The 14,819-nt window shown below is 45.1% G+C and overlaps 1 protein-coding gene across 1 annotated transcript in view; it reads left to right on the plus strand.

The window, feature by feature from the left end:
- Positions 1–14,813, plus strand: part of LOC109474428 (cadherin-23-like) — an 18,434-nt gene extending 3,621 nt beyond the window's left edge. Inside the window, exons 5-33 of the mRNA XM_019774723.1 lie at positions 353–488; positions 659–819; positions 966–1,146; positions 1,852–2,146; positions 2,298–2,427; positions 2,990–3,111; positions 3,495–3,596; positions 3,776–3,889; positions 4,123–4,483; positions 4,927–5,066; positions 5,548–5,938; positions 6,102–6,303; positions 6,604–6,871; positions 7,021–7,128; positions 7,259–7,427; positions 7,749–7,846; positions 8,074–8,211; positions 8,373–8,463; positions 8,764–9,048; positions 9,384–9,541; positions 10,024–10,201; positions 10,722–10,951; positions 11,231–11,434; positions 11,818–11,932; positions 12,318–12,460; positions 12,809–12,954; positions 13,361–13,419; positions 13,841–13,922; positions 14,366–14,813. Of these exons, the coding sequence (XP_019630282.1) occupies positions 353–488; positions 659–819; positions 966–1,146; positions 1,852–2,146; positions 2,298–2,427; positions 2,990–3,111; positions 3,495–3,596; positions 3,776–3,889; positions 4,123–4,483; positions 4,927–5,066; positions 5,548–5,938; positions 6,102–6,303; positions 6,604–6,871; positions 7,021–7,128; positions 7,259–7,427; positions 7,749–7,846; positions 8,074–8,211; positions 8,373–8,463; positions 8,764–9,048; positions 9,384–9,541; positions 10,024–10,201; positions 10,722–10,951; positions 11,231–11,434; positions 11,818–11,932; positions 12,318–12,460; positions 12,809–12,954; positions 13,361–13,419; positions 13,841–13,922; positions 14,366–14,774 (5,216 nt within the window). The 3' untranslated portion in view covers positions 14,775–14,813. The remainder of the gene's footprint in view (positions 1–352; positions 489–658; positions 820–965; positions 1,147–1,851; positions 2,147–2,297; positions 2,428–2,989; positions 3,112–3,494; positions 3,597–3,775; positions 3,890–4,122; positions 4,484–4,926; positions 5,067–5,547; positions 5,939–6,101; positions 6,304–6,603; positions 6,872–7,020; positions 7,129–7,258; positions 7,428–7,748; positions 7,847–8,073; positions 8,212–8,372; positions 8,464–8,763; positions 9,049–9,383; positions 9,542–10,023; positions 10,202–10,721; positions 10,952–11,230; positions 11,435–11,817; positions 11,933–12,317; positions 12,461–12,808; positions 12,955–13,360; positions 13,420–13,840; positions 13,923–14,365) is intronic.
- The last annotated feature ends 6 nt before the right edge of the window (positions 14,814–14,819 follow it).

The following is a 14,819-nucleotide window of genomic DNA, read 5'->3' on the forward strand; positions in this document are numbered from 1 at the left end:
AACAACATAATGTGCTCAATTCGTCGGTTTCTACAATCAAAATGATAAGACATATTTTGTAATATTAACCTACCAAAACACTGCCTATACAGTATAATTCAATCCATTCTTAATTGCACACTCTTGCCTGAAGCCTAATTACAAGGGAACACACAGTTATAATAAGGTAAAAGGTGTCTAGTCTATATATCAAATTATAGAAAATATTTCTACGTACATTACTGGAGGGTTTAACTTCTTCTTTGAAGACAGTGGCCAATGAATAAACCCGGACATAAAGAAAATGAGCCGCACGCCTCTCTTGTGGTTCCTAGTTTTATCATCTCAATATTTATATTTTCTCCCAACACAGTGGTTGACATGACAACGCTCCAGACCAGTGACGTCACTAACGTGACGTACGTGCTGATGTGCTGCACGTATGACGTCTTCACCCTGGAGACGGACGGGAGGGTCCTGGTGACGTCAGAGCTAGACTTCAACATACGGTAGGTCATTTCACCATCCAAAAGTCGCCGTTTGTCTGTTAACACCAGGCCTTGCGCGCGTTGGCAACTGAGGGCTATTATCAAAACATTTAGCATTATTCGACATCACCCTTTTTATTGTATCTGCAATTTTTGTTTTCTCCCACTTATAAGACATGTAACTGTTCCAGATACTCCATCCCCGTGGCAGAACTAGATTCCTCGGGCGCCATCTTGGTTGCTTACGTCATCCACGTGAACCTGACCAGTGACGTCAGTCTGTACAAGAACCCGGATGGACTCTGCAACACAACTTCGTTCTACGTCACCATGGAGGAAAACTGGAATACAAGTAAATTATATTAGATATGTTTACAGATCTTTGAAAAAAGTCATCAGACTCTTCTGACTTTCTTAAGGCAATCGCGTCGTGATGACTTGGTTCATAAAAGGAGAAACTTCTTCATCACCTGACATATCTTTTTTTTGTCTGTGCAGTCTCCGCGGACCTGGGCAGCCTGGCGAACCGGTCTCTCTCCGGGGTGCAGTTCTCCCTGGTGCCGGGAGGGGACGCCGACAGGTTCTCTATCAACCCTTCCAGCGGAGTCCTGACCCCCAACGACCCGCTGGACCGGGAGGACAGGGCCGCGCTGGGCTTCAGGGTCGCCATGGCAACAAGGTGATCTGTACAAACACCCTACTGAAGCATCTGTATCTGTATAGCCGGTATAACCACCCTTAGGTGTAACACACCAGCTTCTATATCGGTATAGTCGGTATAACCACCCTTCGGCGTAACACACCAGCTTCTGTATCTGTATAGCCGGTATAACCACCCTTCGGCGTAACACACCAGCTTCTGTATCTGTATATATAGCCGGTATAACAGCCCTTCGGCGTAACACACCAGCTTCTGTATCTGTATAGCCGGTATAACCACCCTTGGTGTAACACACCAGCTTATGTATCTGTATAGCCGGTATAACCACCCTTCGGCGTAACACACCAGCTTCTGTATTTGTTTCTGTATAGCCCTTCGGCATAACCCACCAGCTTCTGTATCTGCATAGCCGGTATAACCGCCCTTCGGTGTAACACACCAGCTTTGCAGGTACGCCGAATGACTTGTTACACCTAACCGTTGAACATCTAACTCTGTTGGAGTCTACTGTCAATGCGACAGACGAGAAGGCAGACAGGTCATTTTTCCTAGGTGGATCCTATGTGAGAATGAAGACATCTAACTCTAAACATTGTTTAAAGCATCACCTGACAAACATACGAAATCTGTACACTGCTCTTGTAAATTGAGACACAGGCGAAATGTATGAACTTCACAACATCATGTACACTTATCCCTGTACGATTACCGTCATGAACCCAGGTATGACGTCACCTTCGCCTCCGTGACCGTGACCGTGACGGACATTAACGACAACCCCCCGGCCATCGTGCAAACTTGGAGTAGCGAGTACATCCTGCAGTCCACCCCCATCAACTCCATAGTTGGACTGGTCCGAGCCGAGGACCCGGATGAGGGGGAGAACGCGACCTTGACCTACACCATCGTGACGGAGGGCGACGAGGACTTTTCTCAGTTGTTCTTCATCAACGAGGTCACAGGGGTCATAACGGTCATCAGCAACTTCAAGGTCATCAGAGAGCACATCCCTCTAAAGGTGATTTAAGTAATCGCATTCAACTTATTTGCTTTCAAGTGTCACTTGATTGGCTTCACCAGAAGGCTATGAAATCGTTTTGCTATCGTGTGGGAGACTGTATCGACAACTTTTGAACGAAAAGTTAAATTTGTCCCCGTTTCCCCACTAGATCAGAGTGCAGGACAACGGCAAACCACCTCGAGTCGCAGACACAGCTCTTGACCTGTCTCTCCTGTCCAATGAAGCGGTGGGAAACCAGACAAGACTGGAGGTCAGCGTCCCAGAGGACGTCGCGATCGGTCTGTATGAATTTCGTACATTTAGGCCCTGTTTATACTAAGCCCTGCGAATCGGATTCAGACAAAGCGCATACCTCAGACCTGACCCGAAAGCGCACGAGTCGTCGAAATAGCGTTCATCTGCAATCCAGTTCAAACTACGTCCCTTGTTGTTTAATCAAAAAACAAGGTGACGTCAAGCAATCCGATTTGCAAGCGGCTTAGCATGATTGCCATGAACAGGGCCTTAGTGCTTGCGCACATTTCTGAAATTCTATAACATAATTAATGGTTTACCAGTTGTTGTATTTTTTTGTGTATTTGGCACTGGGCAGTATTTTCCGGTGTTATCTGTATCTGTATAGCCGGTATAACCGCCTTTCGGCGTTACACACCAGCTTCGCAGGCGCACGCCGCGGTGGCAGCTGGCTATATTACACCGATCGACTTGTCACACCTAACCCTTGTAATTCTAGCTCTAGACTTTGTTTAAAGCTATCTGAGTGTTGAGGGATCAGACTTTGTTTCTGTTGATCGATGCATTATTTTGTGTCGATGATCACGAAGTCGCCTGTGTCCGCAGGAACTGCCATTGTGAACGCCACTGTCCCGGCGAGCGCTGGAGACGGCACCATCATCTACACCTACGTCATGCAGGACCCGTCAGGACTCAACGAGAGATACTTCGACGTCCACAATGAAACCGTAAGTAATAGCTTCCAATTTCTCCAAGTCTATTGCTTCCTTTTCAAGGATATACAAAATGTGAATTCGCGGTGGTTTCATTTTGTAGTAGTACGTAAAGGAGATTTTGAGGCATTTTACATTTATGGTTGAAATAATTTTAAGTACAGCAGTCATACAAGGAAGAAATATTCTTGGTGCCATATAGATTACCAATGGAGGCCACCGAGACAATCACTTAAAACCATTTCTCAATATTTTATAAATTTCTCAATATTTTACAGTAAAAGACGCTTACAATCGGCAATCAGCAAGTATTGTCACGGTGAGATCACAGTTTCTAATGTCCTTGATCGAAGAAAAGTTCACGGGTTGGTCGTTTTAGTTTTCTGTTGTTTCCGCAGGGTGAGATCACAGTTATCTCAGGTCTGGACCGGGAGAAGGAATCTTCTCATGAGTTCTTTGTGGAACCCATCGCAGACTCCGGCTGTGCTAGGCAGAGTCTGGTACGTGTCGTCTTTACTTCCATGCAAACCACATATCCATACCTTAGACAACCGATTCCTATAGTGTGATACCATTAGCAATCATTGTGATAGTATGGATGCGTGTCAGAATTGGACGAAAGATGTAGCCATCGTCTTCCAAACAAAAAAACAACAACTTCGTTTCGTTTTTGTTTCAGATCCTAGTAGTCATCACACTGGAAGACATCAATGACAACAACCCGGTCTTTGAAGACATGACCCTGCGCGGGACGGTCCGGGAGAACACGCCGCCAGGTGAACCTGTGACGGTGGTGAGTCGCTTCGCGTTCTTCCTCGTATGTGCTTAGGTTACAAAAAGGGGCTCTGCCGGGTAGTTTACGGGCTTTTTGGCGACGCCTCAGGTAGGAACCTTTTAGTATTTTATGTGTCCAGTTCGGACGCGTAAAATGAGGAATTTGCTTTGGTCGTACGTTATATTACTACTACCCGAAGGTTCGGAATGTCAGATTTTTTTGTCATTTTCTGTATCATCACAACGCTGCAGATCCCAGAACTGGCAGTTACTGATGAGGATGATGGCATCAACGGCAGAGTCGCTCTTCGCCTGGATGGAGGGGGTTCAAGTGACTTTGGGGTGAATTCTACAACAGGACAGATCTATGTTGACGGAAATTTAGACTACGAAGCAGTACAGAGCTACAGTCTGACAGTAGTGGCCATGGATAGGGACGGCATGCCGGGTCACAGAACTGCCAGAGCGCGGTTAACTATTGAACTGCAGGATGAGAACGACAACCCACCGCAGTTCAGTCCGGAACACTTTCATTTCTTCGTCTCTGAAAACTCCACAGACGACGCGCTTGTTGGAATAGTATTGGCAACAGACCTGGACTCTGGACAAGATGGTAAGCTATCATTCTTTGTATCATGCACGATAAAACAACTTGAGCAAAAATGTTCTGTTCACCCTGAGACGTTGATTCGATGGAGGGGAATGGATGGTGATACGAAAACGGTTTCTTGTGGTCTTTGACAATCAGACGCAAGTATGACATGCTCCTAAAAGTCGTGATCGTGGCTTATACAGAACACCAAAATTCAAAACAAGAGGTTCAGCTGCAGTACCTTGGAAGTCGCCAGGGGCCCAAAATCTCTTTTTTTTTTAGCTTTTTACCACAACCTAGCAACATGGCAAATATCATTATGATCTATTAACGACTTATTGATTTATGTTGTCCACAGACTTTTCCGACCTTGTAAACATGATCATCTTTTTCTAAGGTAAATAGTGTAAATACTACAAATGTACATGTAAATCTAAATACTTGCTGCAATCCTTATATTGTAGGTAAGGTGGACCACTTTATCGTGGACGGAGGTGACGGCGTGTTCCAACTGGACCCGTCCTCTGGAAACCTGACGTTAGTCAACGGGGATCTGTTGGACCGGGAAGCTGTGAGCTGGTACACAGTAACGATCAGGGCACAGGTAGGGAAACTGTTTCTAGATCTAGATAAGAAAAGCCTGCGCCTCCTCGGTCAAGACCATGTCACACATAGCTGAATATAGCCTCCCGAAACACTGCCGAACTCCCCCAACCATGGTTAAGAGTAGGTCAGGAGCAAGGTGGCTGGTGTTCGGCGAGGTCGGCTGTTGTCCGTCTGCGTCCGAATGTTTGAAATGTTCAAAACATTCAGGTGCGGACGGGAGGATCGGCTATGGTTGGTCGGTAGTTAGCTGTTGTTCGGAAGTGTTGGAGACGTGTTCAGGGGTCAAATTCGACTCAGATTTAACTCAAATTTGATTCCATTCGTATAGAAAGATAGTCGCGGTTAGACTGTTCCCGAACTTCAGCCCACCTTGGCAGGTGGCCAGGGGAAGGTTATGAATAGTAGTAATTGGATCTTTTGCAATCTTATCGTCTGTGAAACTTGACAAAAACTGAAACTGCGACTCACTGTTTCCTTAGGATCGGGGTTTACAGTCCCTTACCACTTTTACCTTCGTCAACGTCACGGTCACTGACGTCAACGATAACGCCCCTTCCTTCGATGACGACACGCTACGTCATTTCCTGACCAGAGAGCCAATCAGAACCACGGAAAACCTCCCGGCCGGATCTCGTCTGTTCGCCATGACAGTGACGGACCCTGATGACGGCGTAAATGGGGAGGTTCAGCTGCATGTCAACAGCGATGAGTTCTCTGCTGTAATGCTACCGAACTCCACCGAACGATGGACCATTGTGAGTAACGGGACTCTCGACCGCGAGGAGAGGGAAACTTATGAGCTGAGCATCACTGCTACTGACATGGGAACACCTGCCTTGTCAAGTAGTGTCACCATATTTTTGTCAGTTGGTACGTAATCCTTTAATATGGTCAAATACTAATGCTTAATATAATTTTCTAGCGACTATACTTCTCTATGTCGTCAATATTATTGCTGCAATTGTGAATGCATAATTATGTAAAACAAGATGCTGTTGTTAACCAATTCACCCATCCCATGTTACATACACAGGTGACGTAAACGACGTGCCGCCGACGTTCGTTGACCCTCCTGACGAAGTCACCTTGCTGGGTGGATCACATCCGGGTACTCTGGTCGCCATATTTGCTGTCGAGGACCCGGATGTTAACGGCACAGTCACCTACAGCATTGCCGGGGATCAGGACGGGCTGTTCGGCATCAACAATGAAGGCGTTGTCGTCCTAAACCAAAGGTAAATACATTTTGTACCCCCTTATAGCAGATAATTTTAGGCAGACACAAGAAAATATTGTTCCGCTTGAATGCCACCGATTCAAGCAGATGCCTTATACACAATAAGACTGATAATTCGACTTAAAAAATAAAGGTAGCCAACCGGGAGGCGGTACAGGCTTCCAGGTCACCTTTGACCTTTAAACAGCGTCAAGAGCACGTCTAAGGTAACTTTAATCGAAGTCGACCGAAGTTAGTGTTTTACCACAGTTGTGAATGAAAAGGTGACCGTAAAATACTTACTTTCCGTACCTCCCAGGCTGCCTAACGTCGTGGTGACCAGAAATGTGACCATCGCGGTGACCGACGGGCTTCACCTCACCAACACGACACTCCGGGTTCACGTGGAGGACGGCTCCTCTCTGGTCAGCCTGGAGTTCGGGAGGGAAAGTTACAACTTTGACGTCATCGAGAACTCCGCACCAAGCACGCTTGTCGGGAACGTTAATGTTTCAAGCGACCAAGAGGTCCTGTACAGTTTTCAGTCAGCACAGATGGGCCAAAACTTCATCATCGACAATAACACGGTAAGACATATAACAACACGCAAAGTTCCAACAACAAAGAGGTTATTACTGACCTTTATCTTGTATCGCCTTCGGTCTAAATCTAGACGGAAAGACGGTTTAAATCTAGTAGTAGGCATTCCAATGAGGCAGTTTGTTTTCTCTTCCAGGGCGAGATTGTAACACGGCTTCTACTGGACAGAGAAAACATCGCAGAACACTATTTGATCGCCGTGGCGACTGAATCAGGTGTTGGTTCTCGAAAGGCGTACGCAACGGTAAGATCTCCAGACATATTTCTTATATTTTTATTTCACATAAAATCGATACGCGTGCTTCAAGGTATACGTAAAAATCCGATTGTAATGTTTACGAGTCCCCGTGATCTTTTCATCATCCATGGTCCAGGTTACTGTTCGAGTTCTAGACGTCAATGACAACGACCCAGAATTCGACAGGGATGACTACGATGCAGATGTTTCAGAGGATGCTCCTATGGGTCACACCATAGCCGGCCCCTTCGCTTCTGACGCTGACGTGGGTGAGAATGCCAGGATTGTCTACAGTAAAGTGGAAGGTCAGTTCAGAATTCATTTACTGGCATAAAAACTTTGATTCGTTAGGGTTAAGGTTTGAGATGGAAAACAGTTGTTGATAGACAATACCATACCACATTCTAGCACGGGGGTGTCGAATTATTATTTCATTTAGAAACCTTAACATACGGATTTCAAAAAAGACTACGAATATTCTACATTCAGACTACTAATATAACAAAATATAACCGTGAGTTATAGCTGTGAACACAAAAACACGACCGAAAACAGAACCTTCCGGTGGAAGGATGTCTTCTTCCTCGGAGGTAATAACCTGATTCCCACTCCGTATCCCATGACAGGAAACGACACATTTGAGGTGGACCCGGAGACAGGATCAGTTCTGCTGAACGGAAGTCTTGACAGGGAGACGGATCCCATCCACGTTATCGTAGTTCAGGTAATTACATAACTTTTAATAAAATACTTTTAATTAAGAGTATTGCGATGTGTGAAACGACATCCTGTCTTCCTATTACTATTGTGCTTATCAGTAAATATTTGACATTGACACCAAAGAACTTAAATCGATCCATGATCACAGTGATCTTCAGAGTACTGAATTGTTACCCACAAGGCTTTTATGAGTTTGGCAATTATGAGTTTCCTTTATGTGTTCTACGTCAGGCCACAGACAATGGAACTTCCCCTCGATCTGCCACTGCAACCGTCAGCGTTCATGTTATAGATGTGAACGACAATGGTCCGATCTTCGCACATGCTCACTACAACGTCAGCGTTACTGAAAACGACGACAACAAACTGGTTGGTATTGTTGAAATTCATAGGAAGGACTACGTGTCCTTATTTCTCTGTGCTGAAGAACAATATTGCTATTGACAAAGCCGTCGTCCCTAGGCCCTATTTGAGGGCCATCCCTAGCCTAAGCAGGGTGCTCATTTTCACCTGACTTGTTCTTTGCGTAGGTTTTAACTGCTGTTGCTACCGACGCCGACATTGGAACCAACGGTCGAGTACGGCACTCCCTGATCGGAGCAGACAATTTCACAATCGGAGGTAAACAAATAACACTGGTCTACCATCGTTACCTCTTACACAAGTCCGTGGTTTGAACCTTAAGTGTTCTCAGTCATGTTTATGCACAGGTGTCTGGTAGAGGTTACGGCCAGTCATTGTGAGCACTTAAAGAACCCAGCTTAAACAGCTTACATTTTGTGAAAACAGAACTTGTGTTACACCACGAACGATTTGGCAGAAGTAAAGAAAGAAGTAATAACTGAAGCATAGCTCTACGCCATACTTTTCCAGTATGATAATAATATTTTCTGCCTACCCCGTTATGAAACTGCGTTTCAGAGCTGACTGGAGACATATCGTCAACGTTCAACTTCGATCGCGAGTCAGTCTCCTACTACAACTTCACCGTCCTGGCCGTGGATGGCGGAGACCCTCCCTACTCATCCTCAGCAGAGATCTCCGTCACTGTAGCGGACGTGAACGATAACCGGCCGGTGTTCCTGGGCACGCCGTACCGGCAGAAGGTGGCGGAGGACACGCCGAACTACACCAGTGTGTTCACCCTCACGGCAACAGATGCTGACTTCGGGGAGAACGGAACTGTGTCCTACGAAGAGAATCCAGGTCTGCGATGTATTTTTGCTAAGTGGTGCCTGCAAAATAAGTCGCACAACTTGAGTGCAGCGTCACTTTGTCTTCGTGTTGTTGTTGTTGTTTTGAATAAAAACTTAGCTGAATGGGTGGCACGAGTGTACTGACGATGTGTGACTCAAATAATTGGTCACCTTGGTGACTTGAATTGGACTAACGCTGATGAGAAAGGACTTAGATACTGTATCATGAGCTCTTTCTAACGGAAAAGAGAACATTTGTAACAAATGTCAAAAGAATTATTATCAAAGTTCGTTCTCATGTATCTCAGTATCATTTCCAAGTCTTCTGTTTATCGCTTTCCCCAGGCGGTATCTGCGGTGACCTGTTTCTGGTGAACGTCACCGCCGGCATCATGACAACACGACAGTCTCTCCTCAGCATCAACCCGACACACCGGGAGCACTGCGTCGCCATAGTAACGGCCTACGACCACGGACGAGACCATAGGCGCACGTCAGTCGAGGTAAGATTTCTATCGAATTAGTCTTTAATTCAGTTTCACGAATACACTACGTAAAATTCAATCTTTAAGCACACCTAAAGCATCCATAAAATCGGAAAATTAAACCTTTACATAGGCCTAAAGGCACGCTTAAAGATTGATTTGTTTTGCAGTGTGACGTCGTGGCCTGAGATTAACCTTCTCAACGTAACATTTTAGGCAAATCTACCTTTAGTTATAATCACTGTCTTTTTCTATCTACTTTGTCATCTAGATCTAATTTCAAAGACAAAACTGATCAATGATATGATGGAAAAAAATCATCGGTAGGCTACATGTACATGAAATATACATCCGATTCTGGTGGACTTACATTGGTTGGTGGGCATATCTGAATCACTATAAAAAGACTCCATTTTCCGACTCCAGTCAAGAAACAGAACCTTCAAGATTGAATTTTGCATTGGGCTTCCCAACGAACTGGCATTCTGTGTCTTGGTCAGGTCGTGTTCAACATCACGGACTCCAACCGGCACACACCGATGTTTGTGAACAGCAACCGGAGTGAACACTACATCGAGACGTGGAACGTCAGAGGACGGGAACTGTTCACGGTCATGGCCACGGACGCCGACCCGGGAGTCAACGGAGAGGTCTCCTACAGGATCGTAGAGGATTATGGTAAGGTTAGGACATAGATTGAGCACGTCGGCAGAACGTACTGCAACTGCTTGAGGCCCGGAATTTTTATGGTTTTCGTTGGATGTTTGGAGAGCGTTGCATGGGAATTCTGCCTGTTGCGGAGCAAATATTTTCCTGCACAACGTTTGAAAACTATAGATGGAACTACAGATGCCGTAACGAGACGTTCTGCCGAAGTGCTATGCACAATACATTACTGGCCTCGCGTAGGCTCTGTCGACATGCTCTAGATTGGAACTTTGTAGCAAGTGTCGTTTGTCCTCCAGCACAAGACCCTCGCCTTTACGTCCCTCCGGAAAAGACATCTCTGACTGAAGCTAGGTACTCATTTTTGGCTGACTCTAGAGAGAAAATAGGTGTAAAATACTTTTCCCAAGGACACATCATTGTATCCTGCTAGGGAATCGAGCCTAAAACCTTTAGATTCAATAACCCTAACCTTACCTAACCTAACCTAACCTAACCTAACCACAAGACCACTTCGCCACCGTTTTGCCAGGTATGTTCGAACTGCGCAGAGAGGAAGAGTCCGTGCAAGTGTGGGCGAACCGTTCCCTGGACCGGGAGGAGCGGGACTTCTACAACCTGACGGTTAAGGCAACTGACGGCGCCGTCGTCAACCCCAAAACCAACATGACCTTCCTGGATATCTGGGTGGACGACGCGAACGATAATCCGCCCAAATTCGTCCGAGACAACTTCACAATGGAGGAGATCCGCCTTTTTTCGGTAGGCATTGTTATCGATTTAGATGATGTAGACTTTTGTTGTCGTGGTCAGAATCTCATGGCCATGTAGACTTGAATGTGCTTATTTGACGTTATAAAGCAGTGAAATTTATTGATATATCGATTCAACTATTGATGGCTAGAATTAGTACATTGATTTAGAATATGTAATGATATTTATGTAAAATATAATTCACGTTGCTGATTATTTTGTATATGACAAATTGAACCGTCTATCATTTTGAGGTAAGATTTCATTTCATAATTTATGAAATTTCAGAACACCTCGGTGGGAACCCACGTGACCAGGGTGTCCTCTACAGACGAGGATGTCGGGACTAACGCCGTCCCTCTGTACCGGATTGCGGCAGTTCTGGACATGCGGCTCGACAGTCCAACTCATCTCTTCACAATCAACAGTCAAACCGGCGATCTCAACATATCGTCTGAGTTCCCAAAGTTGACAGAGGACTACTTCGTCAATGTACGTATGTATACAACGTAGCATTAAGACGCTGTTTCGATCAGTCAAGAACTTGCGTGCCTTTTATGTTTACCAAAGCAAAACACATTGTTTTTACTCAGTTTCCTCTTCTTCTTCTCCAAATAAGGTCAATGACCTGAACCAGACGTCTGTCACCATGGTAACTAGTGTCGGGTTACATCTTGCAATTTTATAGCAGGAGAGATTTGGACTCTGTGAATGTGTTTGAGTAAGAATTAACAGAGCAGACCTTATGCAAAGGTAAACATTATGAATTTGCTTTGCAAATGTTACCTTTCTAGTTAGACTTTTACTCTACTCTCAGATGGTTGCTTCTCTGTGACCTTAACTTAGTGCAAATCTTGGTTGACCTTGAATTGCAGATCACCCTGAGTGTGGAAGACGCCATGAACCCTAACCTCCGGGCAGACGAGCTGAAACTCCGCATCGTTGTTCCCTTCATCAGTACCAACAAGCACGCGCCGCGGTTCCCTCAGGGTGCGCAATAGTCAAAAGTCAAAAGAATTCTATTATCATTTGGCAGACAACATTGATAATGTACACAACACACATGTACACACACAATGAATCTCAGAAAACAGATATATATATACATGTGTACTAATCTTTGCCCATATCGACTGTCAAGACATCTGCCTCGTGGTCCATTTCTATTTTTTTTTAATTCACTATCTGCCGGCATTATAAATCTACTAAACTAGTAATGATCCTATCAACAGTGCAGTTTTATCAGTAGCCCCAGACAATGTAATTACACTTTGCTACAGAGGTACTGACTCCATGTTCCGTTCCCATTACTTTGTTGTTTTAATTTCTTGTTGTTGTAGTTGTTGTTTTAATTTGTTTCTCCCTGTTTGTGTAGATAACTATACTGTAGAGTTGACCCGGGAAGGTTTGCTGGCGGAGTCCGGCCCCGTCCATCTGATTACCGTCTCCGCCGAGGACAGCGACACGGGGCCAGACGGGCAGGTGGACTACAGCATACTGAATCGAGCCGACACATGGGTACGTACGGACACATTTTAGATGTTCAATGGTTAGGTATAACAGGTCGTTCGGTGTAATATAGCCAGCTGCCGCCACGCAGCGTTCCTGCGAAGCTTGTGTGTTACGCCGAAGGGTCCTGTCCCGTCTATATAGTCTGGTGTCTAAACTTATTTTAGCTGCCGGGACTCTTTCGTCCTATCCGCAAACGGAAACGACCGGTACCCCGCAGCTAAACTAGATTTGGACACCAAACTACCTTTTAGGTCCGTTCATTTGAACTTGCTTAAGGCGGCAGTACTGTTTGTAATACGCAGTTTATGTCTTTACTGCGCGTATGTTGACCATGTTGTCTCACTGCATTTCCAGTACGGATTGCTCGGCTTCATCTCAATGACCGGTCCCAACGTCTCCCTTCATGTGAACTCCGACGGAACCGTGTTTAACAGCACAGACGACTACCTACACCATCTTGTCATACAGGCACAGGACAGAGGACAGCCGGCAAAGACGGGGTATGGGGTTTTATCACTGTTATCAGAAGTACATTAATTTAGTTCACTCCAGGAATGCGTGTGTGGATGAACAAATGATTGAATGAATGAATGAATGAATGAATGAATGAATGAATGAATGAATGAATGAATGAATGAATGAATGAATGAATGAATGAATGAATGAATGAATGAATGAATGATTAATAATAATCTTGAAAATGAACGGAAAGATGGGTGAATGAATGAGTAAAGACGACTCTCGATGCGGAGATTTTTTTGCAAGCGAAGCCTGAATTGGAACTTTGAATGAAAAAAATCACCGTATCTTTGCCAACTAAAAAACAATGTATTATGAATAGAAATTTCGTAACGAGGCTAAAATGTGGTTCCCAACCATGACACTTGTACGAAAATGTTCTTTCAGGACCACCGAGATTCTACTGAGCATCCAGCCACCGGGGACAGAGGCACCAACACCAGTGGGTAAGACCCTGTTAAACATTTTAGAATCTTTTCAAGACTGTGCTCCCAACAATTCCTCGGCGTTCGGTTGGGAGTTGCCTCAAATCAATCCATCCTAATCTAGCTCCAGTTATCTTCTCACTTCGCTCAAAGCGGAATATATGTCTTTCCCGACTTTGATTTGTCAAAATTCATTGTCAGCTGCCGCAGACGATTTTTAAAGACCTGTAGACAAGCGCGCCGAATAACAGAACGGTTTATAACATTGCGTAGTAATACCTAGCTGAGCCATATGTCTTGTGCCCACTTTAAAAGTACATTTTTGTCAACCGTGCAGTTTTTTGTACAGTCTCTTCACAGCTTGTTGTCCATGAAACTATATTTCACAAATAACCATATCAATATTTTAAATTCCTTTCAGTGGTCGCCCCGGTAATGCCAGACTGTTCCACCACGCCTATAATTGCAGCCGGTTGTGTCGCTGTGTTTGCAGCCTTGCTGGCGGCTGTGTCCTTAATTCTGTAGTAAGTATAAGTAGTTGCTACGGTAAATGTTGTGTATACTAAGAACGGATGTATTTTACAGAAGAGAGTATAATGCCCTGGCTGAAGATCGGATAATATTTCCTTCACTTAATTGAGATTGCAATATACCATATTATGATCTGGGGACATAAGTACAACATAGGCCCAGTTTAAATTAGTATTATTACAATATTATTGTGCATCTAATGCCTTGGTCCAATTTATAAGCCCGGCAGATGACTAATTATTTGAGCCACACATCGTCATCACACCCAAACAGTTATCTCCATCTTGGCTCGGTCAGCTTTCTTTAAAAAAAATTGTTTCTTGTTTTAACGGTTATTCGCGACGAACAGCTTTAAACAACACAACTGGACTTTGAGTGATGCTTGCTGAAACATACCACCACTAAAGCTGCTGCGTTCCTTGCTTCCTTCTAACAGCGCCAGGAACAGACTAGAACTGAAGCGGGTATACAGTGTTGCACCAGAGCACGTGTATGAGGTTATAGATCTGCAGGCCACCAGGCTACACGACATGAAGCTTAACGAGAGGACACCACTACCACCCATCGCAAAGCAGCTACAGCCGGACAGGAACCCGTTACCGCCCGTGAGGGAGGCTCCACGCCATTTGCCACGCTCCAGGAACCAACCACCTCAGCCGAGACTGCCGCCTGTTACACGGAGGAGCGGCCTTCCCACCCGACCACGTGCCAGGGCGCCCCCTACCGTGCCGAAGCTGAACTACAGCACAGACAGCAGCTACGTATTCGAGAACGACACGAGCGAGAGCGACACAGATGGTGAATACGTTGACACAATGCATACTAGAAGGGGGAACAACACGTAATACTAGCAACTCAAGCTAAATTCTCTGAAGATTCCAATGTTTCAG

Source organism: Branchiostoma belcheri, unplaced genomic scaffold (assembly GCF_001625305.1).
Source record: "Branchiostoma belcheri isolate BF01 breed outbred unplaced genomic scaffold, Haploidv18h27 scaffold31, whole genome shotgun sequence".
In the NCBI taxonomy this organism is placed as follows: Eukaryota; Metazoa; Chordata; class Leptocardii; order Amphioxiformes; family Branchiostomatidae; genus Branchiostoma; species Branchiostoma belcheri.